The sequence below is a fragment of the Babylonia areolata genome, chromosome 1 (assembly GCF_041734735.1).
Source record: "Babylonia areolata isolate BAREFJ2019XMU chromosome 1, ASM4173473v1, whole genome shotgun sequence".
NCBI classification, from domain to species: Eukaryota; Metazoa; Mollusca; class Gastropoda; order Neogastropoda; family Buccinidae; genus Babylonia; species Babylonia areolata.
In genome coordinates, this window is record NC_134876.1 from 53,552,438 (window position 1) to 53,579,092 (window position 26,655).

The window sequence follows — 26,655 nt, forward strand, 5'->3', positions numbered from 1 at the left end:
TGTTCGTTTACTTTTTTTTTTATTTTTTTTTTCTAAAACCGATTGTTTTTGTGAGGATGAGTGAAGAAAGAGAGGCGGTTAAAGAAGAGCTGGAGGGGGTGGGGGGAGGTGTTGGGGAGGGAAGGAAGGGAAGAGGGAGAAGATGATGGGAGGAAGGACTTGAAAGAAGGGGGGAAGAACAAGAGAGAGAGAGAGAGACAGACAGACAGACAGACAGACAGAGAAGGAGGGAGGCATCCACACATATTGCTGCTGTTGGCAATTTTACCAGCCAGTGATTTGTCGCAGGTGAATAACTGTCATTAAATAAACCAGAAAAGAAAAGAAAAAAACAAGACATTCTCAATGAAATCAATAAACAATGAGGCTAGGAGAACACATATTTATTAATTGTTTATTAATTTCAATTCAAAATACCACAGAGGCGACCGTGTGTTTGTTTTGTATTGTCCGCAAATTCTATGTAGCTTGTTCAGGATTAATTGGCTATGCCAGTCTTGAATAAAAAGCTAATTTGTGTTTGCACATATTCTTCTGTCATTGCTGCTGTGTGTATATGTCAGATGATCAGTATAAAGACAAGCCCGGCGCTTCCGTTTTCGAGGAAGTGTCTGGGTTTGTTCCAAGTATCATGAATATTAGCCGATAAAAATATCACAGCGTTTTCATGCCAGTGGTATCTTCCAGAGCCTTGTTATATGAGTATTCCTGGTCTGCCTGTGACGATAAGATGACAGCCACTCGTACCAGTGACCAGTGCTAACAGTGGGCGGAAAACAACGATGCAGCTTTAACTCACTCAGTACGGCCAGTCCTCTCTTCTCCTCTACACAGACCCCTCGGATGTCCAGTGGGTGTCTGAATGACCCAACCTTTAGCTTCCGTCGTCAGAACTGTGGTATTCTTTGTCAACATTCACCTCTTCTGTATGAGAGCGTTCCGCTTGCAATATTTTGATGATGGTAATTGGGATGAAACGCTGTTAACGTCGTCTCTTTCGCCGTTCGTATGGAGAGAGTTAAAGGGAAAAGATAGACAGGAAGGGAGAAAGAGTTGAAGAGAAAGTACAGACTGACAGAAACAAAGAGAGAAATAATCAAAGAAAGAAAAAAAAGAAGAAGAAAGAATATCAGGAAAGAAGACTCGAAGGAAGAAATCAAAAAGGGTATCATTCTCGCTGAAATATTCTCGAATTTATTTATATCATGAGAGAAAAAATAAAAAAGCAACGAGTGACCGCCCTGACCTGTGAATTGACATCAGTAAAGGCAAGCAACAGATAAAGAGATCAGCATACATAAACATGCACGCGAGCATGCGCGCGCTAGCACGAATGCACGCACACACACGTACACAAACACTCACACACAAATACCCACAAACACTAACATTATATCTAACACACACACACACACACACACACACACACACACACACACACACTCGTCTAATATCACTTACAGTGAAAAGACGTTAAAGTAAAGAACGAACGAACAACACACACTCTCTCTCTCTCTCTCTCTCTCTCTCTCTCTCTCTCTCTCTCTCTCTCTCAGATAAACAAGCAAACAAACAAACAAAAAAACACCCTCCACTCCACATACATTCTGTGTTGTTATAACCACATGCTGGAAGACCGGAGAACATCAATCTCAATTACCGCGTCGGTTCCACATTACAGCATGCTGCCTTGTGCACGGATGAATCACTGGCTGGAACAGCGGGTGCTATTAGGGGCTGGCACCAGCTCTAGATACGGCCAGTTCCCAGCTGCTGGAACGGGAAACGAAACAAACCATGCTGTGACCACTACATTTTACATAGGATAAAAAGACAAATCTAAATGGACCTTCATAGCAGCATCGTGATCATCATCATCGTCATTATCCTCCTCCTTCGTCATCAATGATATACAAAAAATTAAAAGAAAAAAAAAGCTGCCCCATCATCTGCAAGTGTTTGCCTCTTAACATTTCAACGACTTTTATTTTCTTTCTGAACTGTCCAGACTGGTTGTTATATAGATTTAATAGTAAGAGCTGATTTCAACGACCTATTGGTTAGCATCCTTAAGGTCGGCGACTCGCATCTTGATTCAGTGAAAGGTAGCATCGTTCGAGAGGACGAGTCCTAGGCCGGGTTGGATGAGGCGAACTTTGCAGCGCAAAGTTTGCTTAGATTTAAGAATGTTTCTATTTAACAATGTTCCTAAGTATTATGGAATCTACTGTGGAGTTGGGAACACTCTTAACGGTAAGCAAACTCAGCGCTGCAAAGTAAGTTCGCTCATGTAAGTTCGTTCTTTCTCTGTCTCTGGACCTTGTAATTGGAATGAACTTCCTCTTTCGCTTCGTCAAGTCTCCACACTCAGCTCTTTCAAGTCTGGCCTTAAAATCCACCTCTTCCCCCAAAATAGCCTCCCTTCCCTGCCTCTTTCTTGTCTTCAGGGTGTTTTTTTTCTCTCCAGTTTTAGAGTTATGCATGCGTTTGAATGACTGGTGCGAAAGCGCTTTGATTTGTCTCTGCACAAAATTCAGCGCTATATAAATATTATATTATTATTTTCTTATTATTATTATGCAACCCACCACCCCTGGATCAAATGGCAACAGAAGTCATTTTTCATGGCCATGTAATCAGTGGATATGATGAACTCACTGCCCCGAAAGCCATGAAAAAAGCTATGGGATCTTTGATCAGTATTGCTTGCGTACTGTGGGAGCTCAGTACGTGTTTCTACAGCCGTGCAGATGAATCAAACAGCGTGGTCAGCGCCTCAGTAACGCGGATTGGTATGATGATAATAATAATAATAATAATGTACATTTATATAGCGCCCTTTCTCTCTAAGAGCTCAGGGCGCTTTACATGAAAGAAAAATATTACAAGTTACATAAAACATTCATGACCACTCTTTCTCACCCCCCCCCCCCCCAACCCCCCAATCACACTCTCCCTTTCCCACTCTACATACATTCAAAGTGAGCTGACATGGGTGGTGTCGGAGAACAAGGAAGCTGTGAGTACTTATAGATAGGTTTTTAAAAGATGAGTTTTGAGTGATGAGCGAAAAGCAGAAATAGAATACATGTGGAGAACCGCTTGAGAGGCAAGCGTTGGGGGAAACGAGGTTGGTTGGTTGCCACTGGAGGATTTCCTCCCTTCCTTCCCCGAATCGATGGGGTTTGTTTGCCAGGCCCTTGATTCAGCAGCAGGGGTGGCGGGTTCTCACGGGGGCCATCAGGTTCTGTGTTCAGGTGACACAGACTGATCGGCTTCTGCCTGGCACTTAAGCTCCCAGACAATGTTCACAGCAATGACAAGCGCGCACGCGCACACACACGCGCGCGCTCGCACGCACGCACGCACGCACACACACACACACACACACACACACACACAGAGGCACGCACACTCACTCACACACAAGCCCACACACACACACACACACACAGAGACTCATACTCACACACACACACACTTACACACACACACACATACAGACACACACACACATGCTCACATGCACGCATAAACATACATACATGCACACACATACAGACACACACGCACGCACGCCCCCCTCTCTCTCTCTCTCACACACACACATACACACACGTACACACACACACACACTTTGACAATGCCAAAGCCGGAACGTCAGACGAGCAAAGCAGGTTGTGGGGTGAACGGTCCTGGAGAATATTTGCAATAGTTTAGAATAGCATTACCCAAGAAGATATCAGAAAACAATAGTGATAAACCTTCCTGGCGTTAGTTCCTCACTCAGTATTTTCCAAACCAGTCTTTTTTTATATTTTCATCGTTCTGGCTTAATTTGTCTCCTACTTTTTAACACGATGGCATTCAAATGTGAAAATGGATACTTTAACAACAACAAAAAAAGAAAGAAAGATAGAAAAAGTCTCAGTCAGCAGTATGCCTGATGGGACAAAAACAAAATTCATCCTCCTCCGCTTCCTCCTCGGATTAATCTGTTTTCATATAGATTCATTCCGCCAGTGCATTTTTCCTGTCAATAGGTGTGGAGCTACTTGAGCAACAACTTGAGCAGTTTCACCAGAGATGCTTACGAAAGATCCTCGGCATAAAGTGGCAAGACAGGGTCTCCAACCTCCAGGTCCTAGAGAGGAGCGGCCTGCCCAACATCGAAAGCCTGCTGATCCAGTGTCAGCTACGCTAGACAAGACACGTTGTCCGCATGACAGACAGCAGGATCCCGAAGATGCTTTTGTATGGCTAGCTGAAGGAAGGCCACCGCGAACTTGGAAGACCCTGCAAGCGCTTCAAGGACACCTTGAAGACAAACCTCAAAGCCTGTGACATAGACATCGCTTCCTGGGAAACTGATGCCCTTGACCGCTCTCGCTGGCGGATGCTGTATTCCAGTGGCATAAAGACGTTTGAAAACAAGAGAACGCTGGCCATTAAGGAGAAGCGTAAGCAAAGGAAGCAGGGATACGTTTTCCCTTGCAACACATGTGGGAAGTGCTGCGCATCCACAATCGGCTTCTTCTCCCATATGAGGACACACACCGACAGATAAGCCTGCCTGCCTACTCATCCGTCGGTCCGACGGGAGACTCCATCAGGTGTGGAGCTATTGACAAATTATATCCGTTCCGCTGGTTTAGACTGCCATTTGCCACCACTGACTGACACTGACTTCAGTGGTCGGCTTTGCTGTTCACTATTAGGCTGTGTTGATTCCACTGTTTTCATTCATTACTGGTTGAGATTGATATCTCTATTTTATGTTGTTTGTTTGTCATCAGTCAAAGTTGACGTTGGCATCATTGTTTTTGATTGTCGTTAATCATTGATTGGCGTCCTCCACAGTTTAGGCTTGTAATTTTTCATTGTTCAGTCATTGTTTTGAATCATCGTTTATCATTGGCTGGCTTTAACCGCACTCTTTTGAATTGTCGTTTATCATTGGGTGGCATTAACTGCACTCTTTTTGAGTTGTCGTTTATCAATCGCTGTCGTTAACTCCATTGTTTCAGATCGTGGTTTGTCATAAGCTGACGCTGACTACCGTTTTAGAATTCTTAAAGACAATCTTGTATTTTCATGGTCATTTGGATGATCCGATCTATACTTATTTCCTTTCGTTTTGCCAACGAAAAATTACTTTTTTAATGTGTATTGAATTCTGTGTGTTTGCTCGAATGGACTTGTTTCTAGTTTTTGGCATCGCTGTTTTTGTTTGTGTAATGTGTGTATAAGACACAACGGATGTGTGTATAGGATGTAACGGATGTGTGTATAAGACACAACGGATGTGTGTATAGGATGTAACGGATGTGTGTATAAGACACAACGGATGTGTGTATAGGATGTAACGGATCAATGGCCCAGGAGGCACATGAAATAAACTCCTTGCCATGCCTTGCCAATAAATCGAGATCCCATGTGCGTCATGTACTCAGCGCAGATGAAAGAGTCCACAGCACAAAAAACAACAATAATGTCCTTGATGAAATTCTCCAGAAAAAATCATTTTGACAGTAAAACAGAAGCACTTGCAGACAGACAAAAAGGTGACGCTGTAATATCGCAAAGCACTCTCCCCGGGAAAAGCAGTCGGCATTTCACACAGAGAAATCTGCTATGACGAAGCATAATACAATACAATACAATACAATACAAGGCAGGGCAAGGCAGGGCAAGGCAAGGCAAGTCAAGGCAAGGCAAGGCAATACAATACAATACAATACAGGGCAAGGCAAGGAAAGGCAAGGTAAGGCAAGGCAATGCAATACAATACAATACAACTTTGTCAGGCCTTCCTGACAAACTGTTTTCCCTCCCAACACAAAATATAGCCAAAGCACACCCTAGCCACATCTTCCAACAATAAAAAAAAAGGAAAGAAAATACATAGCCTTTCAGCACTGGCTTGCTACCCCCCACCCTTACGCTAACCCCCACCCCCGCATCCCCTCTCCACTCCAGCCTATCCTGCCCCGGCTGGGGATAACCAGCCCAGCTCCAAGTCCAGTGTAGCACCCGAAAACGACTCCAGTCTCCCGTTTAGACTCTACTGGATTTGACCCAGGAACTTTCCTCTTGGAGTTATTTCAAAGTAGGTCTTTTGTTTGTACACCACACCATGCTCTATATTAACTTCATCCATTTTCTTTCATTGGAATATTTTTTTTCTAAAAAAAAAAAAAAAAAAAATCCCGCTTGTTGCAATATGCATTTTCTCTTTCTTCTTCATTCTATCTATCTTTCTTTCTTTCTTAAAAAAAATGGAGACAAATCTTGAGGGGAAGAACTAGAACGAATCCAGCCCAAGTCACAAAAAAGAAAGGGGAGTATGAGCGTGCATGCATCTCGCATTTGTATCATCCCAGAACACTTTTTTTTTCATGACGATGTTTAAACAACAACAACAACAACAAACAAACAAACAAACAAACACAGAACTTCCTTTTGACGTCCGATTTCGTGTGACACAAACAATTACCATGCAATTTTCATGATAACAACACGAACACGATGCAATCAAAATGAGAAAAAAAGGGATCAGTAATTCATGATAACAACACGAACACGATGCAATCAGAATGAGAAAAAAGGGATCAACAAATAGATACATTGCCCGTCACGATTCCTGGTTAATCGGAGGGCAGCTGACACGTAAAACTAAACTGCATTGCACCATGTAATGATCCCCAAGGCCACGAAGGGTAAACCTCAAAGTGCCTTTGCAAATTTATGGTAATCGCGGCCGGCGAAATATCGCCATTCCATTGATAGAGAAATACTATTACATACATTCTAACATACTGAGAGAGAGAGAGAGAGAGAGAGAGAGAGAGAGAGAGTGGGGGGAGAGAGAGAGACAGAGACAGAGACAGACAGATAAAGAGAGATACACTGAGAAAATCAGAAACATAGAGCTACACAATGAGAGAGAGAGAGAGAGAGAGAGAGAGAGAGAGAGAGAGAGAGAGATTGGTTTCTTGGCTGCTTAGCTCAGTGGTACTGCACTGTAGTACTAGTAGTAGTAGTAGTAGTAGTAGTGTACAGGTACTGTACTGTACCGTACTGTAGCTCTGCCCCAGCTCCAGTTTCCAAGTCCACTCAGTTCCACTACTCTACGTTGTCTCTTTTTTCTTTCCTTTCTCTGTTCTCAGGTGAGTTGCTGCGGGCGGTGGTGTGAGTGGCTATGGAGGGAGGCAGTGGTGGAATGCTTGCGGGGGGTGACCTTCATGCTGTTGTTGTTTTTACTGCTGGTGACGTCCTACAATGCCCATCACACTGCCGCTTACCTCCAATGTCCGCATCGATACAGGTGACAGCAGTGGATTCTTGTGTGTGTGTGTGTGTGTGTGTGTGTGTGTGTGTGTGTGTGTGTGTGTGTGTGTGTGACAATATGAATACAAATACAAATAATAATAATAATATGCAGAAGAAGAAGAAGATAATAATAATGGTGATGGTGATGATGAGGAGGAGGAGGAGAAAGATAAAAAATGATGATGAAGAAGCAGAAGAAAAAGACGTTGACGATGACGAGAAGGAAGAAGAAGAAGAAGAAGAAGAAGAAGAAGAAGAAGAAGAAGAAGAAGAAGAAGAAGAAGAAGAAGAAGAAGAAGAAGATAATGAGGAGGAGGAGAATGAAGATCAAAACGATGATGAAGATGCAGAAGAAAAAGACGTTGACGATGACGAGAAGGAAGAAGAAGAAGAAGAAGAAGAAGAAGAAGAAGAAGAAGAAGAAGATAATGAGGAGGAGGAGAATGAAGATCAAAACGATGATGAAGATGCAGAAGAAAAAGACGTTGACGATGACGAGAAGGAAGAAGAAGAAGAAGAAGAAGAAAACCACACACATTCATCTTGAAACTGAATACATGAGTAGTACTTGTTGCCTGTAGTCCAGCCAAGCACACAAGGCCATTTTAGGACTGACATGAGTAGTAGTAGTAGTAGTAGTAGTAGTAGTAGTAGTAGTAGTAGTAATGAATGAACTATGCATGGTGTGTGCAGACACCCAGAAGCTCCTGGTCGCCCTCCCGTCTCTGGAGTCCCGTCTGCCCAACAAGGAACCGGAGATCGCCTTCCTGCGTCGGTTCCTAAGGAACCGCTACCTGCACCTTACGATTCATGTGAGTGCGTGTGTATCGCTACCTCCAACTTACGGTACATATCAGTGTGTGTGTGTGTGTGTGTGTGTGTGTGCCGTTACCCGCACCTTGCGATTCATGTGAGTGCATGTGTACCGCTACCTGCACCTTACGGTACATATGAGTGCCTGTGTACCGCTAACTGTACCTTACGGTTCATGTAAGGACGTGTGTACCGCTACCTGCATCTTATGGTACATGTGAGTGCGTGTGTACCGCTACCTGCATCTTTCGGAACATATCAGTGTGTGTGTATGTGTTTGTACCGTCACCCGCATCTTGCGATTCATGTGTGTGTGTGTGTGTGTGTGTGTGTGTGTGTTTGTGCGCACGCGCGTGTGTGTGTGTGTATGTGTGTGTGTGTTTGTGCGTGTGTGTGTGTGTGTGTGTGTGTGTGTGTGTGTGTGTGTGTGAGAGAGAGGAAGAGAGAGAGAGAGAGAGAGAGAGAGAGAGAGAGAGAGAGAGTGTGTGTGTGTGTGTGTGCGTACGAAATGTGCTGGATACATATGTGTGTGTACCGTTACTTGCACTGTGTGATATTATAATAAAGAATTATTATTACTTTATGATATATGTGATTACTTCAAGATGTATGTCAGTGTGTGTGTGTGTGTGTGTGTGTGTGTGTGTGTGTGTGTGTGTGTGTGTGTGTGTGTGTGTGCCGTTACGATACAAATGAGTGCGTGTGTAAGCCGTTGCCAGCACTTTCAAAATAAGTGAGCTAACAGCTTCAGAATGATGTTGCTTTACAGATGTACCGTGACCTGAATGATGTTACCTCACAGATGTACCACGATCTTATTGATCTTACTGATGTTACCTCACAGATGTACCGTGACCTCAATGATGTTTCGTTACAGATGTACCGTGACCTGAATGATGTTACCTCACAGATGTACCGTGACCTGAATGATGTTATGTAACAGACGTACCATGATCTGAACGATATTACGTTACAGACGTACCGTGACGTGAATGATGTTACGTTACAGACGTACCGTGACCTGAATGATGTTACGTTACAGATGTACCGTGATCTCAATGATGTTACGTTACAGATGTACCATGACCTGAATGATGTTACGTTACAGATGTACCATGACCTGAATGATGTTACGTTACAGACGTACTATGACCTAAATGATGTTACGTTACAGACGTACCATGACCTCAGTGATGTTACGTTACAGACGTACCATGACCTCAGTGATATTATCTCACAGATGTATCGTGACCTCAATGATGTTACCTCACAGACGTACCGTGACGTTTATGATATTACGTTACAGACGTACCGTGACGTGAATGATGTTACGTTACAGATGTACTATGACCTGAATGATGTTACATTACAGATGTACCATAAACTCCGAGGCAGAGACGGACGTTTTGAACCACAGTCGGACTTTGCTGTGGCCCAGGCAGCGGAAGTGAGTTGCGTGTGTGTGTGTGTGTGTGTGATAACGATAGCGATAGCGATAATGATAACGAGTGAGAGATAACGAGAGAGGCAGTGAGCGAGCACGCGCACATGTACCTGCTTCATCTGATCACAGCCGAAGGTTTCCTCGACACAGTCTCAACATGAGTGGATGGACAAGTTCAGCCCAGTGTTGTGAAAAGCTAATGTGTGTCTCCTGTGTTTGATCTTCGTGCCGGAAGACAGTTACACGCCACACTGAACACCCCGGGATGTCTGTGTTCAAAGGCCATCCTTCAAACACACCGACATAGAAGACCCATCAACCTTTCCCTCCCCTCAGCAAACGGCGCGTTTCCATACTTTATCTCTTTGTTTGACATAGGAGCGGCCATTTGGTCGCTCTGAACAACAGCTTACGTTTTATTATTTTGGAAGGTAAAGAGTTGGCTGCAAACAGCTTTCTTTTGCCACTGCACTGCAGCCGCTGTGGAAGTCTTAGTATCACTGGTATTAATGCCCTCAGACGATGTTAAGGGCTCTTCAAATTATTCGTCAGAAAGTTCGCATCATAAGCAATCAAAGAAAGCGTTCGTATTCTTGTTTGTTTGTTTTTGTTTTTCTGTTTAGCCGAGAGAAGTCAGTATCAAGTGATCGAACCCTTCATCTTTTTATTACCTTTTTTTTCTTTGGAACATTTATTTGAAGAGTTTTCTTTCTTTGGGATTGGGGAAATTATCTGACATGACGAAGGAATGTGAAAATGTGAACGTGGCATTTAAAACGCTCCCACCCATAGTGTTGTAGTCAATCTGATGATTTCAAGCGAATCGCGCATTTACAGAACACAGAATACAGTATTGTCTCAACAAGGGAACTTCATGCCTGGTGTATGGTACACAAACAATGCACGAAAATCACAATCAATATGAAGACAAAAAAGACATAAAATGCTTAGATACTAAGTTCATAAGAATCTTGCATACAACTGGGAATCACAATCATACACATACAATCACCAGTATTACAGCCATTCAGCATGAATGCATAAGAAACATATGCTGAAACACTAAGATAATGTAAGCCTCGCATACAATAATCACAATAATACACACGCAACGAGCGCAGTAAGAGAACAGGCATGAATTAATACGATACTTTAATTAAAACATGGGCATACCTGATTAAAACAAGCCATTCAACGGTGTCTAACATTAACACACAGCAAACCAGACCACAGGATGGGCTCAAAGCAGACACGTGGCATGCTCACAGACTTGTGTGCCATAACTGTGAGGTCACGCAAAGGCCTGGATGTCTGCTGTCCACGGTACTGCCGCACTCACGGACCTCCGTTGCATGACGAACTTCCAAACGTGGTTCGTTGTCTCTCAGTGGAATTACTCAATTTTCTGAAAGCCCGACTGCATTCATTTCGGTGATAATGTTGGCACAGTTCAGTTCGGTGATAATGGTGGCAAAGTTAATGAACAGAAGCGACAGTTTGAAAGAACGGAGCTGATCGATAAGTTGACTGTAGCCATCGCTGAAAACACCGCGGCTTCTTTGAAGGAAACCATGCGCTGGTTAAACCCACTTTGCACTGAGGCACAGGGCAACAAAGGGGGATTTTAAAACGTAATCTTTGCGTACACATAAAATGTGTTTTACAAACCTTGGTGGTAAATAAGGCCTTGTGGAGTGTATGGTTTACGGAACGTTTCTTATCGTGGTGGCTTCTTCAAGTGTGGGTAAGAGGGAAAGGTAGTTTGACAAAGTAGAGGATGAAAACTAATCACAAAAAAATGGCCTCAGGAGGGTTAGAAAAATTTGATACAAGGAAATAGGTAGTGAGTAGAGTTATATATGTTTGAAAAATTAAACGCTGTGTAAACCATACACTCCACCAAGGTCATCTTTACCACCACAGCATTCAAAACCACATTTTGTGTATCTATCAAGAAACCCGCAGACCCTCTTATTTTCCTTGGATTTCTTTTCTACTTCCCAAGGCAAAGCAAGAAGTTTATTTCGTGTGCTCCCCCGGGGGCACTGAAACATTACATGCAATCATCTTTTACACATATCCTGTAAATAAAAAGAGTGATGTCAAAAACTAGATTGTTGCGTAGATCCGATTCCACAACTTCCATAACTTTGACCTTCCTAATTTTTCATACGGTTTGGTCATAACAAAAATAATGCGGCAGCACCAACAAGTCACTATCATACACGGTCTTACAAAACACTGCTCGTTTCCTGGCAGCCTCTGTGGATGCTTCTCAGAGCTGTGGACGGCCCACCGCTTCCAAAACCTAGTGAGCAACTGCTCTTTATTGATGCAACGGATATACCATGAACTTGTCTGTAAACAGGAACATATTTGAACAGGTCAGAGCACGTCAGTACGCCCAAACTGGAGCTTCATCGACCGAGAAGTATGGACTGGTAGAGTACTGGACAGCAATAAATGAAATGAAAACGAAAAAATCCAACACTGTCGCCTATACAGTTGACGTTAAGAACCTTACAGGCTACATTACATTTTCAGCCGAATATACAGGACACTTTGAACGACAGAGGCCAACAGATTGTACTTTCTGTCCTTCCCTGTTACACAAACCATTGAAGCTGATACGATTTCATTTTTTTCTTGTTGATTAAATAAACATAATTACATCTCTAAAACAGAATGCTCCAAGCAAAACCCAAACGCATTGGAAAGCCACTCGCTCCAATGAGCGCGTGTTTGGTCATTGGACTTCAGACTAAGGCATACACCTCGAACAGATTATTTGTTTGTTGAGTATTATTTTTCCCGACGATGGTTTAATTAAACTGCTGTGGTTTTTAACTGAGGTCCAGTTTGTCCCCGTCTTCGGCAGCCATGTTGGCGGCGATGGCGTTCAAATGTTTCATCTTCTCTGTGCTCGTCGTATTGATTTGCATCGGCCAGTGGTGGGAGGCGGCTTGTGAAATGTCATTGACGTGCTCCCTTCATTTCAATGAAAATGGACCGTCTTTGTCTGCCTGTCTCCCTCCCCGTCTCTCTCTTTTTGCCCTTTTTCTCTGTCTGTCTGTCTGTCTGTCGTGTCTGTCTCCTTGTGTGTGTGTGTGTGTGTGTGTGTGTGTGTGTAAGAGAGAGAGAGAGAGAGAGAGAGAGAGAGAGAGAGATATCCAAGCTGTTCATGCTTGAGTGACAGACAGCAGCATCTTAATGCATGCTCACATAATGATTTCTTCTTTCTGTATACAAGAGCATTTGGTTTTTTCCGTCAAAGTGGATTTTTCTTCAGAAATTTGCCAGGGACTTTTTCCTGTTGTTTTGGGCTCTTTTCACATGCTGCACACGGGACCTCGGTTCATATCTATCTATCTATCTATCTATCTTGTCTCTCTGTCCCTGTCTCTGTCTCTCTCTCTATTTTTATATACATGTGTGTGCGTGCGTGCGTGCGTGCGTGTGTGTGTGTGTGTGTGTGTGTGTGTGTGCGTGCAGGTGTACTGCTGTGTACGGATCAAGGCCGAGGACCCTGCCGTCAGGGAACTGCTCAAGCTGTTGACCAAACCCCACATTCAGGTCTCTGCACGTGATCACCGCTTTCTTGTTTTTGTTTCTTTGTTGTTTTTTTGGGGGGATGGGTGGGTGGAGAGTGTGGGGTCTTCTTCTTCTTCTTCGTTCGTGGGCTGCAACTCCCACGTTCACTCGTATGTACACGAGTGAGCTTTTACGTGTATGACCGTTTGGACCCCGCCATGTAGGCAGCCATACTCCGTTTTCGGGGGTGTGCATGCTGGGTATGTTCTTGTTTCCATAGCCCACCGAAGGCTGACATGGATTACAGGATCTTTAACGTGTGTATTTGATCTTCTGCTTGCGCATACACACGAAGGGGGTTCAGGCACAAGCAGGTCAGCACATATGTTGACCTGGGAGATCGGAAAAATCTCCACCCTTTACCCACCAGGCGCCGTTATCGAGATTCGAACCCGGAACCCTCAGATTAAAAGTCCAACTCTTTAACCACTTGGTTATTGCATCCGTCCTTCAAAACATTAATTCCTTGACTGCTGAACTTTGATGAAATGAGATCGATCAGTGGTGTGAATCTGAAGTGTAATCATTGCACGTTGTACACTTTTAAGTTGCTGTTAATGGTTTCCGTGAATAAACGTAAGGGCGATCCCAAGAGGACGAAGTCCAGATATATAGAAGGACAGTAACTGACAGATCAATAAGTTCAATCCGATCTCAACAGAGGTTAAAGCCCTATAGTGACGAGCGTACCTGTCAATAGCAGTCAAGGGGATAAAAAAAGAAGAAAAAAAGAAGAAAGATGACAACGATCATGATGACAATGACGCTATGACGCAATTATGACGACGATGATGGGGTAGGAAATGACGATCACGATGAAAAGATGATCATGATCCTGTGTGTTCCTGATGCATCCACACACACGCACACGCATACACACACACCCGCGCGCACACACACACACACACACGCACGCGCGCTACATATACACATACAGCACACACATGCACGCACACACACACACACACACGCACACGCACACATACACAAACACACGCCACATATACACATACAGCACACACATGCACGCACACACAGAGACACAACACACACATACATACAGACAAACACACAGGCTAAAACACACACACACACACACACACACACACGCGCGCGCGCGCACACTCTCACACACACACACACAAACACGCATATACACACATACAAACACACACACACACACAAACACACACACACACACACACACACAAACACACACACACACACACACACACACACACACACACTTCAGACTGCATGTTGGTGTCAAGCAGGCAGTGCTGTACACACACGACAAGATCGCCTGTGGAGACTATGAGCCCCGCATCGACCCCATCCCTGTGGAGGAACTGAACGGAGACAGAGCCATCAAGATTGTCAGCATTATCAAGAAACACAACGAACCTTTGGTGAGTTTGACGATTATCAGCATTATCCAGAAACACAGCACTATTCAGAATTACAACGAACCTTTGGTGAGTTTGAAGATTTTTGGCATTATCAAGATACACAATGAACATTTGGTAAATTTGAAGATTGTAGCATTATCAAGAAACACAGCATTATCGAGAAACACAGCATTATCAAGAAACACAGCATTATCGAGAAACACAGCATTATCAAGAAACACAACGAACCTTAAGTAAGTTTGAAGCGTTATCAAGAAACAACGATTTTTTGGTACGTTTGATAGTTGTCAGCATTATCAAAAATCACAAAGAACATGCAGTAAGTTTGAAGATTGTCAGCATTATCAAGAAACAATGAACTTGTGGTAAGTTTGAAGATCGTCAGCATGATAAAGAAACACAGCGTTATCAAGGAACACAACAGTACCACGAAACACAGCGTTATCAAGAAACAATGAACTTGTGGTAAGTTTGAAGATCGTCAGCATGATAAAGAAACACAGCGTTATCAAGGAACACAACAGTACCACGAAACACAGCGTTATCAAGAAACAATGAACTTGTGGTAAGTTTGAAGATCGTCAGCATGATAAAGAAACACAGCGTTATCAAGGAACACAACAGTACCACGAAACACAGCGTTATCAAGAAACAATGAACTTGTGGTAAGTTTGAAGATCGTCAGCATGATAAAGAAACACAGCGTTATCAAGGAACACAACAGTACCACGAAACACAGCGTTATCAAGGAACACAACAGTACCACGAAACACAGCGTTATCAAGGAACACAACAGTACCACGAAACACAGCGTTATCAAGGAACACAACAGTACCACGAAACACAGCGTTATCAAGAAACAATGAACTTGTGGTAAGTTTGAAGATCGTCAGCATGATAAAGAAACACAACGTCATCAAGGAACACAACAGTACCACGAAACACAGCGTCATCAAGGAACACAACAGTACCACGAAACACAGCGTCATCAAGGAACACAACAGTACCACGAAACACAGCGTTATCAAGGAACACAACAGTACCACGAAACACAGCGTTATCAAGGAACACAACAGTACAACGAAACACAGCGTTATCAAGGAACACAACAGTACCACGAAACACAGCGTTATCAAGGAACACAACGAAGCGTTGGAAAGTTTAAATATTATCGGCATTATTAAGAATCATATCGAACTGGGGGGGTTACTATTGATGTCTACATTATCAAGAGACAAGACGAACCTTTCATAAGTTTCATGAATACCGGCATTTTCCAGAAACACAACGAACCTTTATTAATTACCAAGCTCGTGAAAAAAGACCAAACAAAAATTTTTTGGTAAGTTTGAAGATTGTCAGCAGCATCAAGAAATACAACGAGCATTTGGTATGTTTGATGATTGTCAGTATCATCATTAAACAAGATGAACCTTTATAAACGACAATGTTTACTGCACTGCCAACAATATCAAAATGCATAACGAACATTAATTAGATAAGTGGACATTACAATCGCTGACAAATACTGCATCAACGACTTCAGAGTTAAGAAAGGAAGAAAGGAAATAGACTGTTCTACCTCTGTGGGGTCAGACAAAATGACGATCTTCTGCGGTTCTCATGACCATCATCATGATGAAAGTACATTGCAAACGATGAGGACGCCAGAGACTCCGGAAATGAGAACTCAGCCCAAATGCGGCCACAATGTTGACAGGAAGTAGCAGGTGATGGGTCTCGTCTCCTCTCTTTGCGGGATTGAATGCCATTTCCATTCTGGAGATTAAATAGTGGGTACAGGTAGAATGAACTGAGCCGCTGAACTTCATGGGGGGAAAAAGACTAAATTAATGCATGGATGGTTGGATTTAACCGGATGAACCCATTCCAGTGTGAAGCTGCCGCTATTCAGATAAACTCATGTGCAGAATTTGTGTGCCAGTGTTCCCATTCTGTAGAGTGATAAAACGGGTTTCGGACATTTTATGACCAGTTGCGTCACTAATTCATTTGATGGTGGGGAGGCAGGTTGTAAAGATGGAGCTGTTTTGTGCAGGGCGCTACCATTCTCTCAAAAGAGGAGACAGGTTATGAAGCTGGACGATGTGCTGTGTGCAGGGCGCTACCATTCAGCTGAGCGGGGAGACAGGCTGTATGGAGATTGCTCGCGTTTTGCACGGAGGGGCAGCAGACCGAAGTGGTAAGAGAATATAACCGCCTACCCTCGCACTCACTCTCTCTCTCTCACACACACACCAAGGCCGTTTTTGACGCTTCCTGCACTTCTTTATTGAAAACGAAGATATTTGGGTTTGAATTTATCACTCTCTGTATGCATACATACATACATACATACATACATACATACATACATGCCGAGTAGTTGGAGAACTGTTTCCCAGTTGGTATCCCTGCTGTTGAGATATGTCCCTCATGAGGTTTGATGAGATGAGTATGCCTGCTTCTCCATCAGTCACTGCATTCAATGCTCAGCCGTCAGCGTGCGCACGAATCCGGGAATATTCTGGGAACTCCTCAGTAATCATGGCCAGTGTGAGAACACGTTTGACGGTGACGTCTTGGGTGTCTCCTGAGGTACAGGAATGGGGTGTGCGTTTAAGAATCTCTCATTAATGCTCGTAATAGCCATTTTGTTCTTCCAAATGGGTGGTTAACACACAGCAAGCGACAACTGTTCCGCACTGCGTAATGCTCATACATATTCATACCCTGTATCCAGTATGCGCATTTTGAAATATAAGGAAATGTATATGCACACATCCTTATTATTTTTTGATTATTTATTTATTTTATTATTTTTTGTTGTTGCTGCCCCATCATCTGCACCGTTTCAGTGGCATTACTCCCACGCCGCTCATTTAGATTCCCACCTGGGTTCGTCCATCACAGTTCCAGCGTCGACAGTCCGCAGGGAACCATCGATGTTAGGTCGCCAGGAGGCCACACACCAGAGGAGACCCTGTTGACGACAATAATGGTTCAGTCGCGAGGCCAGACTGAGTGAGCGTCCCTCCCAGAGTGGAGACTGCCACCACGTCCCTCAAACAACAGCTCCCCAGGAATCTGCCGACACTGAAGACATTGACAGGACTCACCCAAAGCACAGAAGTGGAGGGGCATCGAAACTAAGGTCACCATGAGAGCAGGGCATGAAATGCCACAGACTTTGGGACTGTTTTGTTTATATTGATGATGATGATGAAAGACGAGGAGGAGGACGATGACGATGTTGCTATGGAGGTCCATTTTGGTTTGGGACTGTGTGACAATGCTGTACTCTATACTTCCTGTCATAATGATATCCCGGTGTTAACCAGGCCCGAGAGATACAGACACTTGCAGTGTTGGTCAGGTAATTAGAGCAACACACCCAAAGACGCATCCTTGAAGTGGATGACACTCGACTGTGTGGTCCCAGTCTCCCCATTTAAGCCCACAGCACACTCAACTCTGGGTAGGAGCCGGACACGCACCGAAAAACCCACATCCTCTGGGATTCGAACCCGCGTCCTCCCAGCCGTCAGTCCGCGACGCTAACCACTTCGCCGCGGCGGCTGGCATTATTTCCTTTTTTGTTTGATATTTTAATATTAGTTTTTACGTGAATAATTGTACAATGTTTTTTCGAAAGTCCTTCCGTCTCTTCACCCCCTCGCTTTTATTCATGCGTATTCATTGCTTTGCGAGTGTGTTGCAATCATCACGTCTTGGGTAATATACAGTGGTGTGTGAGGATGAGTGACTGAACAACACCACAACAGTTTCCTTTGTCTTTCAACATTGGTGCAATAAATTATGTTTTTACGTGTGTGTGTGTGTGTGTGTGTGTGTGTGTGTGTGTGTGTGTGCAGGCCTTATATCAGCAGGGGACGAGCTACATGAGATAAACGGTGTCGGCATCTTTGGCATGTCACCCGGCGAAGTGGTGGAGATGCTGGTGAGGAGACGCTAGACTTTGTTTCTGTGTTTGTGCTTACATTCTCTGTGTTTGAAATATAGACGAAGTTTTCCAGTTTGTGCTTACATTATCTGTTGAAGTCTGGATTTCGTTTTCCAGTTTGTGCTCACATTATCTGTTGAATTCTAGATTTCGTTTTCCAGTTTGTGCTGACATTATCTGTGTGAAATCCAAACTTCGTTTTCCAGTTTGTGATTAGTTTCTCTATGTGAGGTCTGGACTTGGTTTCCAAGTTGTGCTTACATTATCTGTGTGAAGTCTGGACCGTTTCCCAGTTTGTGATTAGTTTCGCTGTGTGAAGTGTAGATTTCATTTCCCAGTTTGTGATTAGTTTCGCTGTGTGAAGTGTAGATTTCATTTCCCAGTTTGTGATTAGTTTCGCTGTGTGAAGTGTAGATTTCATTTCCCAGTTTGTGATTAGTTTCGCTGTGTGAAGTGTAGATTTCATTTCCCAGTTTGTGATTAGTTTCGCTGTGTGAAGTGTAGATTTCATTTCCCAGTTTGTGATTAGTTTCCCTGTGTGAAGTCTGTGCCACTGTTCTGTGAGGGAGAGAGCTTATCGGCACAGTGCAGCGTCACCCATTTATTTTTATTTTTTTCATGTTTTTTTTTCTTTTGGCTGTTTTCTTCTTCTTTTTACTTTCTTTTTTAATTTGGTGGGGGTTTCTTTTCCTGTTTGCATGCATGCTTGTATGTTTCCATGTCGAGTGAGAATCTCAACAGAATATTGGAAGGGACTACCCTCTTTTTGCTGCTTGTCAGCATTATCAAAAAACACAACGAACCTTTGGTGAGTTTGACGATTGTCAGCATTATCAAGAAACACAGCCAACCTTTGGTGAGTTTGACGATTGTCAGCATTATCAAGAAACACAGCGAACCTTTGGTGAGTTTAAAGATTGTCAGCATTATCCAGAAACACAGCGAACCTTTGGTGAATTTGAGGATTGTCAGCATTATCAAGAAACACAGCGAACCTTTGGTGAGTTTGAAGATTGACAGCATTATCTAGAAACACAACGAACCTTTTGTGAGTTTGAAGATTAAAGCATTATCAAGAAACACATCGAACCTTTGGTGAGTTTGAAGATTAAAGCATTATCAAGAAACACAGCGAACCTTTGGTGAGTTTGAAGATTAAAGCATTATCAAGAAACACAGCGAACCTTTGGTGAGTTTGAAGATTAAAGCATTATCAAGATGCGACAAGCCCATGTTGTACATGGGTCCGCATTTTATCGTCTCATCCGAGTCAGTAGCACCTGGACCTCTGAGGGAGCGAGCAAAGATGCTTTGTATTTGGGTGTTCTGTCCATCAGCCAACAAGCCACCACTCCAGTGGCATAATACACAATACTTTATCATATCAATACGAGGAATTAATTTGGGGTAGTGTCAAACACAAGAACAACACAACGAGAACCACAGACATACAATACGCTGGCTATACACAAAAGACATAAGATGCTTGGATGTCAATTTTGAGTAAACCATACACTCCATGATTCGCAGTCATACACATTCAATAATATCAGTAAACTGAAAATACTTAAAAGGAAACCCAGAGTAAATTACACATGAAATAGTCAAAGCTACACACGTGCAATAATCACATTTAAAGGATAAGCATAACATAACATGCCATGAGTTAGCTGTATAATTAAATGCAGATGTTTAATACCAATATGCTATTCAATATTATTTCACATCAAGATTATACCGTATACTGAATCTTTAAAGATCCTGTGACTAAGTTTGGAAGAGTCTGTATACTGAAAACAGTACATGATGAAGTATATCTAGCGGTGAAAAGATCGGACTGTATAAATGAAATGGTGTATCATGATTGATAATGAACTGTAACCGATGCCCATAACTTGATGTATAGCCAGGTAATGTATGAAGTATTTCACTTAAGTCCTACATGCTTATTTCATTAATACTTCTTGACAGTAAAACATCATTATACAGGATACGATACAATACAATACAATACAATACAATACAACCTGTAAGGCAAAGCAAAGCAAAGCACCTCTTCCCAAGATATAGCTTCCCTTCCCTGCCTTCTTGTCTTCTCCAGTTTTTAGAGTTGTGCATGCGTGTTGATGACTGGTGCGAAAGCGCTTTGATTTGTCTCAGCACAAGATTCAGCGCTATATAAATATTATTATTATTATTATTATATTAAAGCAAAGCAAAGCAAAGCAATACAATACAGTACAATACAACACAATACAATGTAGTGCAACAGGCCTACAATACACGTTTGCTATGATGTTTGTAACATTTGTTTCTGTGTGTAGTCCAAGGCCTCAGGCTCTGTCACCCTCAAACTTGTGCCTAGCTGCAGAACCCCGGGCAGCAGAAAGCGTGAGGTGAGCCAGAAAGCACACACACACACACACACACACACACACACACACACACACACACACACGCACACACACACACACACACACACACACACGCACACATACACAACACACACACACACACACACACACACACACATACACACACACACGCACACATACACACACACACACATACACACACGCACACATACACAACACACACACACACAAACACACACACACATACACACACGCACGCACACACACACGCGCACGCACGCACGCACGCACGCACGCATACACACACACACACACACGCACACACACACACACACACACACACACACACACACACACACACACACACACACACACCAAACTTCGAATTAAACAGCGTTCGTGCACTCGTTTTCCTTCAGATTTAGATGACATTTTAAAAATTAAGAATAACATATACTCACTCTCTTTTTTCAAGTGAGTCAAAAATGAAATGTGTAAATAAGTATGGTATCAAAAGAGTTATGGTTAAACAAAAGTATATAGAAGAAAAAAAATGATGATAAGTGAATTCAGTTGATGTCCTTTGACACACAGAGACACATAGACACACATATGCATGTATGTATGTATGCATACAATGTGTCACATGCATGTATGTATGCATGTATATATTTATCTATCTATTATATCATATCTATCTGTCTGTCTCTCTGTCTGTCTGTCTGTCTCTCTCTCTATATATGTGTGTGTGTGTGTGTGCGTGCGTGCGTGTGTGTGTGTGTGTGTGTGTGTGTGTGTGTGTGTGCGCGCGCGCGCGCGCGCGTGCGTGTTTATTTAAAAAAAAAAAGAAGGAAAATCTAGAAAATCAGTGAAATGTAATGTCATGCTTTACTATCCTGCTAGTTAGTCAGACATTGACGGATTCCCATCCTCTCCTATTCTGTACCACCCCCAACCCACCCATTTTCCCCTTTCCCTTCCAGATGGTGGTCAGGGCGCTCTTCTCTTTCGACGCCTCAACAAACGAGAGCATCCCATGCCGAGAGGCCGGCCTGTCCTTTCAGCAGGGGGATATCCTGCACATCGTCAATCAGGAAGACTCTGTCTGGTGGCAGGCCTACCACCATGGCGACACAAGCAAGAAAGCTGGCCTCATTCCCAGTAGGCATTATCACGAGAGGTGACTTTGTTGGACAGGTGTTTCATTGGTGCAACGAAGAGGTGGCGTTACGGTCCTGTAGTTGTTACAAGCTTGGGGACAAAGATGTCAAGTTAGAAACTCGGCTAAGTGTCACATTGATTTTTGTTGTTGTTGTTGTTATTGTTGAGACTGTGATCGCAGTACTTAGCTGGAAAGCGTTGTGCTGGCGAGTACTTCTGTATCGGTTGTTATCAGGGAGGTGCAGGGTAATGTGTGTGGTGTGTGTGTGTGTGTGTGTTGGAGCTCATGTACGTTTATATGTATTTGACTGTGCTTTCATATCTGTGAAACTGCATGTTCGGTGCATATCTGTTATGCATGTGTGGGTGTATATGTGAATGTGTGTCTTCATGTTTTACATCTATTTGCTTATTTATCATCATCGTTATCTTATTTATTTTTTTAATTTTATTCATTTATTTATATATTTTTAATTTCTTAAAAAAATTTTTTTTTTACATTATAGTTATTATTTATTTATTTATTTATTTGTGTAAGCTTATCTATTATTTATTCACCTTTTTTTTCTCAAGGCCTGACTAAGCGCGTTGGGTTACGCTGCTGGTCAGGCATCTGCTTGGCAGATGTGGTGTAGCGTATATGGATTTGTCCGAACGCAGTGACGCCTCCTTGAGCTACTGAAACTGAAACTGATCAGGGAGCGATTTAAACAAACAACAACAAAGCCTGGAAGCTGGTGTGCAAATAAAACGGTAGCTGGAGTGTTGTAGGAGTGTATCAAATTGGTGTGAAATGACAGGCTAGGTGTTAAAATGGTGCAACTGTTTCCAAACGTTTCATTAGTGCATTAGTAAAACTTTGCATTGGTATTCAACTGTTGTACTAGTTACACATCAAGATGGATATGTATAGTTTGACACTGGGATGTTTAATGAATTGATGCAGAGGTAAAGTTTTGGACAAGTGTTTCACCTGTGCAGAATTTCACTCGAAACATTGAATATTAAGTATTCTGCTCTTTTAGAATCTCAAACAGGTGATATATTAGTGTACTGTAATAATTTCATTCACTTAGGCGTGCAGTTTTTACATCAATTCTGTGTTAAATGAGTTTTTCATTTGAAAATTAGATATATGTTGAAATGTTATGCAGTCATTGAAGAAGTGTTACGTTCGTATGTACCTACAAGCTGCCCAATTAGAAACTCGACCATCTATCATTGTTGTACAGTTAGACCTTAAACAGGTGTTAGATCAATATGAAGATAAGAAAACAGGAACTGAGACAGGTGTTAGCTTAGTGCATACTTTGAACCCCCAAAATGTATTCTGTTGATATTCTGTTAGAACCTTGGATAAATGTGGCGTTGTGGCCATCAAAGCCCTGAAGAGGTTAAATTTTGTTGTTGGTATATTCTTTAAATGGTGTTGAATGTTAGCACCCAAGTAGAACGTTGGGCATATGTTTGATATCAGTTATTATCAGAACCAAGGAAACGTTTATAGAGTTTAGTTGAAATTGTGTTAATTTCGCTGTGCTGTTACAACATACAACAGTTAATGAACTGTTATTGTCTTCGAATCTTGAACATATATGAGAGAGATAGACTATTTGTATGAGTCTTGAAGAGATGCCGGTTTCTTGTGATTACAAATTTGGTTTGCTGTAAAACTGACTGATTATTAAACTAAGTAAAAGTTTTGACTGATGTACATTTATACGTTGGACAGTTGGAAAGAACTTTCTGAGAAAGCAGAATTTTCTCACCAGAAATTAATTTGACGTAAAGACAGTATTATCTTAAAAACAAACAGTTTATTTATTATTGAACTGTTTTGGTGGGAGGTCAAACTTGTTATTGATAATTGATTTTGTTCTGAATAGTTGTTCAGTTATGCGAGAAACCGACATGGATTGTGTTTAATTCATTCCACAGGCAAGAGGTTCTTCGCAGATCAAGATCCAGAGAAGGAAGATCTATGTCTCGTGAGTAGGAGATACTATTATGTTTACTGGTGTTGTCGATAACTGTGTCAAAGGCTTTCTTTCAGAAAATGTTGCTTTGGTAAAAAAAACACACACACAAAAAAAAAAAAAAGAAAAAAAAAGGAAACAAAAAACCCAACACTGACAATTTGCTTTTTTTTCCTCATACAGTTTTAGTTGGTTTGTTTTGGCTATTTTTTCAACTGAAAAATGTATACAGAAAACTAAACTTGAAAAAATATCAACCATAACCAGAAATGTCTCTTCAAATATGGGTGGATAGGGTATATTTTGCTGGTTATGTTGTGCATTTCAGCTGAAATATTCTGTTCTGTACGATATCTTTGGATAACCATTCCTTTTGTTATGTTTTGGAGAAACAGCTTTTTATTTCATGAATATTGCTTCACTGAGAGATTTACACAAACTGGTTATTGCACATACTCCTCATTAATGTTTCTTACTGCTTTAATCTTCATGAAAGTAAATAACAGCTTTTACACGAGAGCTGGAAAATACTGGTGATAATTGATCTTGATTTTTTGTACAGAGTTTTGACAAGCTACAATGATGACCACAATCATTCCTTGTTCCAGGGTCCATTAGTCCTTGTCGTTACAGTCCACAAGTTCCCAAACAACGACGGCTGAGGAAGACTATGTACCACATAGTTCAGAATGGAGGTATAGCACTATGTGTAACCTATGTTGTTGTGTAACAGAGCAGAGGTATTGCATGCCATCTAGCTACTTCCTTCATAGCGAGAAATTAGTTTCTTTTATCATGAGAAGTCTTCAAAACCTTTTGTTGAAAGCATTCACCGTAGGTCGCTTTGTATATTCCAGTTTTAGATGTTCATGACAAAATGTGGTATCATTCCCGCATCTGTGGGAAAACTATTGTGAATGCGAGAAGAAAAAACGCACATTGCATTCATCGACTCTGCAAAAGCTGTTGAGTCCCGTGAGCAGAAAAATCTGATGAAGTTCTTGCGAAAGATGGGAAACTATGTGAAGTCTATGATCATCATATCCCTCAAAGGTTCAAAACCACACAGTCCTTCCATGATAAACGTGAAGAGCGTACAACGTTCCAGCCAACTCATCCTTGTTTTCTGTTCGTGATTTTCCTCAATTAATCAACTGTATGATCAGTGGTGTGACAAACATTACTCCTTGTGTTACAGTGTTCACGGACTTTGACACTGACGAAATTCCAGCCTATGACGAGGTGGAGCTGTACACACCCAAGCCACGTCACTTCCGTCCTATTGTGTTGATAGGTGAGTTGTAGGCATGACGTCACTTTCGCCACATTGTGTTGATAGGTGAGTTGTAGGCATGACGTCACTTTCGCCCCATTGTGTTGATAGGTGAGTTGTAGGCATTGACGTCACTTTCGCCCCATTGTGTTGATAGGAGTGTTGCACGCATGACGTAATTTTTGCCCCATTGTGTTGATAGGTGAGTTGCAGGCTTGTCGTCATTTTTGCCACATTGTGCTGATCGATAAATGATGGAATGTGTCGTCACTTCTGTTGATCGTGAGTGAGGTGCGTGTGGGCATTAATGGTGAGACTACAGCAACTGCTGAAGACGCACTAGTACTATACCTACATCTCCTCCCCCTCATTCTACTAGGCTACGACTACTACTTCAACTACTACTACCACCACCAGCACTACCACCACCACTATCACCACCACTACTACTGCTACTACTTTTACTGCTGCAACCACAACTACAACTACTACTTCAGCTATCGCAAAAGGCCGAAGATAACTAATACAACTGCTGCTGATATTGTCACTGTTGCTTGTATTACTGCCTCTGCTATTCTTGCTTTTACTACCACACAAAGCTGCAAATAGTTGAGATCAGTGTGTTTTCCAGGTGCTCCGGGAATCGGAAGAAACGAGTTGAAAAGGCGGCTCAAGGCCAGTAACCCCATGCACTTCCAGGAGGTTGTTCCTTGTGAGTTATCTACCCACCGTGGCAAGTATTTGCACTGAGATCATCCAATAAATTACGTAACACGTAGCACTTTCAGGAAGTGATTTTTATGTGAGTCATGTCACCATGTATGCGGGGATTTGACTATGTAGTTTACTGAACCCATATCGTTTTGAGGAAACTGTCACAATGTGTCAGCGTTTCGATTACGTTTGAAAAGATAGGCCAGAACAAATCCAGGAAGTCTTCTCCCATGATCAACTTAATACATGCGCTCCAATGAAGTCATTCATGTTTCAAGACTCAAGAGACACTCAGAACTGATTTAATGTCTACACAGATAAAGGCACAGAAATTCATTATTCGACCTGTGCAACCATTTCCATGAGATAGTTTCCAGAACAAAGGTGTGGATATTTTTCTTTGCCAGGGATATTCAGATTCGACCAAGTAAAGTGTGCAGAGTTATTAGAAGGGTAACCAAGGATGCGAACTGACTCATAACAGGAATGTGAAATATGTTGCTTGGAATGCAGAGCAATTTGTACAGGATTGGGGAGCAGACGGTAGATACTTAAAAAAAAAGAAAAAGAAAAAGATTCAGTGCTTTACACGACACAGGCTGT

The 26,655-nt window shown here is 42.3% G+C and overlaps 1 protein-coding gene across 1 annotated transcript in view; it reads left to right on the forward strand.

Annotated features, from left to right (window-relative positions):
• Positions 1-26,655, forward strand: part of LOC143292615 (MAGUK p55 subfamily member 7-like) — a 93,233-nt gene that overhangs the window by 60,946 nt on the left and 5,632 nt on the right. The window contains exons 3-15 of the mRNA XM_076603076.1: positions 7,170-7,327; positions 8,026-8,144; positions 9,518-9,592; positions 13,082-13,162; positions 14,455-14,589; positions 16,711-16,792; positions 18,465-18,550; positions 20,878-20,949; positions 21,912-22,108; positions 24,028-24,077; positions 24,674-24,760; positions 25,264-25,359; positions 25,970-26,050. Coding sequence (XP_076459191.1) covers positions 7,282-7,327; positions 8,026-8,144; positions 9,518-9,592; positions 13,082-13,162; positions 14,455-14,589; positions 16,711-16,792; positions 18,465-18,550; positions 20,878-20,949; positions 21,912-22,108; positions 24,028-24,077; positions 24,674-24,760; positions 25,264-25,359; positions 25,970-26,050 — 1,207 coding nt within the window. The 5' untranslated portion in view covers positions 7,170-7,281. The remainder of the gene's footprint in view (positions 1-7,169; positions 7,328-8,025; positions 8,145-9,517; positions 9,593-13,081; positions 13,163-14,454; positions 14,590-16,710; positions 16,793-18,464; positions 18,551-20,877; positions 20,950-21,911; positions 22,109-24,027; positions 24,078-24,673; positions 24,761-25,263; positions 25,360-25,969; positions 26,051-26,655) is intronic.